The sequence below is a fragment of the Tigriopus californicus genome, unplaced genomic scaffold, assembly GCF_007210705.1.
Source record: "Tigriopus californicus strain San Diego unplaced genomic scaffold, Tcal_SD_v2.1 Contig36, whole genome shotgun sequence".
Taxonomy (NCBI): Eukaryota; Metazoa; Arthropoda; class Copepoda; order Harpacticoida; family Harpacticidae; genus Tigriopus; species Tigriopus californicus.
Genome location: NW_026738762.1, coordinates 11,482 through 15,636, shown reverse-complemented (window position 1 = coordinate 15,636; position 4,155 = coordinate 11,482). Strand labels below are relative to the sequence as shown.

General features: G+C 43.1%; 1 protein-coding gene across 1 annotated transcript; it reads right to left on the bottom strand.

The window, feature by feature from the left end:
- Window positions 1–1,422: 1,422 nt before the first annotated feature.
- Window positions 1,423–3,751, bottom strand: LOC131892558 (uncharacterized). Its single transcript, XM_059242359.1, has one exon. The coding sequence runs from the start codon at window positions 3,337–3,339 to the stop codon at window positions 1,609–1,611; it is 1,731 nt and encodes a 576-aa protein (XP_059098342.1). The 5' UTR covers window positions 3,340–3,751; the 3' UTR covers window positions 1,423–1,608.
- Window positions 3,752–4,155: the final 404 nt, after the last annotated feature.

Sequence of the window (4,155 nt, the reverse complement as noted above, 5' to 3'; positions counted from 1 at the left end):
CATGTTCAATCATTTTTGATGCTCTATGACAGTGACATTGATAAATCAGATTTTTGCTCCTCCCGGTTGCGTTTTAGATTGTGACCAACGAGTAATTATTTTATCAAACGTTTGACATTTAAGAATAGAGTGGTCACCAGGGCATTAGTAACGCAATTACAAGCAACGAAATTACAGTAACTCGTTCCTTTTTTCGAAAAAGGAACTGTAATTGCATTACATTTTAAAATTGTGTAATTGTAACGACCCAAAAACTAAAAGAATTATTCGTTACTCGTTCCTTTTTCATCTTCCAGAATGGCCTTGAATTTTCCGTTAATATCGTGATTGCTAAGATTTCAACAGAAATTACCATTTATTACTAATCCATCTGGTATATTACGATCAAAGAAAGTCAGAGTTGAAAATTGTGCTTACTCTTAACTATGCTGAGGGTGACCTTGATTTTTCCATCTGAAATTGTTCTTGCTACTTTATTGTTTACATCTTGTCAATCAAACTCCGTTGGACTGAAGAGCTGATTCAGTGCAATTGTCCAGGAAGGAAAATCTCTCCTTAGCTTGACTATGATGCAACGAATTTCTAGAGCCTCCTCATTTCCACGACTTAAGGCAAAGACTTCTCACAGGGAAGCTTTACCGACTGCACAATGTCCAATACTGTTTTTCTATTATGACTTTTGCTACATTGGTTTAAACATCAACAATCATTAATTATCCCATGCAGGGTCACAGTCTTGACTCTTCAAAGCATTATAATGCATTGCCAAGGCTCTTTAACTAAAAATGTTGATACAAAAACTTCAAATGTTACGCTTTAGGACTCCTTGAGTCAAAAACACAATTTCTTTCGCGAAGAATGGTCTTGATTGGGCAAAAACCATAAAATATTGGTAATCTAAAATTTGAGTGAAAGTAATTGCAACGAGTAACGCCATTAGAGTTTTTTTTTCGAGTAACTGTTGTGTAACGAATTACATTTTTCGACCATAGTAACTGTAACTGTAATTCGTTCCTTTTATTGAGGGAGGAACAACTAATGCCCTGGTGGCCACCTTCAATACCTTGTTCGAAGTACCATATCAGCAAAATTGAATCGATTCTGATTCCATTCGATCTGAGACAAGATCGACTCAAGCTTTTGCCGCAGTAGCTGAAAGATCGAAAATCAGCATCAAGTCCCATCACCAGTGATGGCCAATCCTCTGTCTTCACGTTGCTTCATCATTTTCATAAATTAGCATCTTTCCCAAGCGGGATTGACAAGAACCCTCACGGTTAGTGTTCCGACGCATTCTGGCTAACCTAAGTCTGATTTGGCTGGCAAGGCCATATCCTCAACGTCGGACCAGAATCCGTTGGCCTTTGATGAAGTGGACTGTAGGTATGTCTTTTTCACGTCTTTTTATTTTCTCTCACGAGCGACTCACTCCGTCTTTCTTTGTTTCTTGTCTACATAAAAATTCGCACTTCGGAAATATACAATAATCATCACCAATCCTCGAGAGACGGTCATGATAAATTGGGCAATGAATCTACGCCTATATTCGTCCATTAAACCCGTCTGAACATCCTCCCCCCATTCCTTGCCCAGATTCTATTAGTCTCTTCACTCTTCTTGGGTACTCAACAGGCATAATTTAGTAATAGGTCTGGTTTTGCGGCCATCACTGGATTCAACTGTTGCCGCCCTAACGCGACCATCGATCCCAGAATGAACTTCAACAACCGACGATGTCTTCCATGTACCCCTCGGCGCATTTGGGTCCACAACTAAGACACTATCTCCAACCGCCAAGTTGAGGGACGATTTCTGCCACTTCTGCCTCGATATCAACGTTGGGAGATATTCGCCTATCCACCTCTTCCATACTTGATCCACCAATCCTTGTACATATGCGTAATGTCTCCTAGGAGATAGAGATGCATATTCTCCAGGTGGGACAATTCGATTTGGGCGTTGCAGAAGGAAGTGGTTAGGTGACAGGCCGACCAAATCTCCAGGATCACTTGATTCATAGGTCAAAGGCCTTGAATTGAGGAAGCCCAACACCTCGGAAAACATTAATCGTAATTCTTCTTCCCGAAGATACCGAAGAGATTTATCCTCGCGTTCCATTATTTTCCCCAAAGCTGCCTTGACAGACTTCACGAGGGCTTCATGCACCCCACCCCAATGTGGCGCTCCAGGTGGTTGCAATTTCCATTCGAAGCTCGTATTTGCCAAAGTCAACCTCTTTTTGGCGGCAATGAAGTTAGTGCCATTGTCTGAGTACATGGTTTGAGGTCGTCCACGCAAATTCTCGAATATTCGGAAGGCCACCAAGAAATCCTCCTCACTGAGTCCCTTCGCTACCTCTAAATGTACGGCTCTTGTAGTCATACACGTAAATAGGCAGCCCCATCTTTTCTCCGATTTATTCCTGGAGATTAGAATTACGTAAGGTCCGAAATAGTCAACAGACGTGTGAAAGAATGGCGGAGCCAGATAATCCAATCTTTCACGAGGAAGATCGGCCATAATCTGAGTCATGGGTCTGGCAGCAGCTTTCCTGCACACTTCACAACGACTCCGGGCCCTCTTCACGGATTCTCTGGCTCCCAATGGCCAGTAGTATTGTCGAAGTAAAGCTAAGCTATGATTGACTCCAGCATGATCAGTTTCGATGTGATGTTTATCCAATATCCGGTTAGTGAGAGGGTGTTTTGGACCCAGAATAATCGGATGCCTTTGCTCGTATGGTGACTTCGCATGCTGAATTCTTCCCCCCACACGTAGAAGCCCCTCTTCATCAACAAATGGGATCAACCCTAGCAATCGCGAAGACCGTTGTAACTCCCTTCTAAGATTTACCAACCCCATTTCTTCTCCAAACACTTCTTCTTGTGATTTCTTTATCAAATAATGGAGGGGATCCTCCCCAGGTTTCTCTGCCTTGATCAATTTTACCAAGTCATCCAAATCCTTATCGCTCTCCCAATCTACAGGAGATTTCTTCTCCATTGTCGATTGATAAGCTTGGAAACCTTTTTTTGCCTCATCCATGTTCTTGGCTGGCTCAATGTCCTGCGGCCAAGCCTCTTCACTTGTGTACAAAAAGTCCGGTCCACTTATCCAAGAACCAGGAATAATATCTTGATGAACCTGGGAACGTGTTGCGAAGTCTGCGGGATTACATTTTCCTGGCACATGTCTCCACTCCTCTATCTTGGTTAATGTTTGTATCTCTCCAATTCTAGTACCAACAAAGGTTTTGTAAAAAGATGATGTGCCACCAATCCATACCCGCACTGCCGAAGAGTCCGTCCAAAAGAACCTGGGAGTTGCCATTTCGCGCATTGCACTCTCCAATGTGTCTGCTAAACGAGCTCCTAATAGAGCTGCGTTCAATTCCAGTCATGCGACAGATATGGTCTTGGTAGGGGCAACTCTTGTCTTGGCCATGACTATGCCCACTGTGATCCCGCCGTCTTTGGTCACTCGTCTAATGTAAGAAACTGCTGCAAATGCCTCCGTGCTTGCATCGCAAAAAACGTGCAACTGAGCTGATGCCGTTTGGTCCATAAATATGCAACGTGGGATGCGCACTGTTGCAAGACCGGACACCTTTTCCAGCCACTTACTCCAACACTTGATCTCACTCTCGGGAACAATGTCATCCCATCCAATTGAGGCTCGACACAAACGTTGCATCATGATCTTGCCACAAACTGTGATTGGGGCTGCTAAACCCAACGGATCAAAGACACCAGCCATTTTGCTCAAAAGACCCCTGCACGTAAAGATTACATCGCTCTTCTCAAATATGTTGACTGCAAACAGAAGTTCGTCTTTTACGGAATCCCACACCATTCCCAAGACTTTCCATTCCATCTGCTCAAAAAAGATGTTTTTTCTAAAAGTATCCTCACCATGAATTTCACCGTCCATTATGTCTAGTACATTAGATCTCCACTTCGTAAGGTTAAAGTTCCCATTTTTTAGCACTGAACACAGGTTATTTTTAACCGCTTCAGCCCTCTCAGCACTCTGGAAACTTGTCAAGAAATCATCCATGTAAAAACTGTTTTTTACCATGTCCAATGTTGTGGGGTCCCCATATTCTTCAACCGTCCGCCAGAGGGTATATATTGCTTGACAAGGGGAAGGGGAATC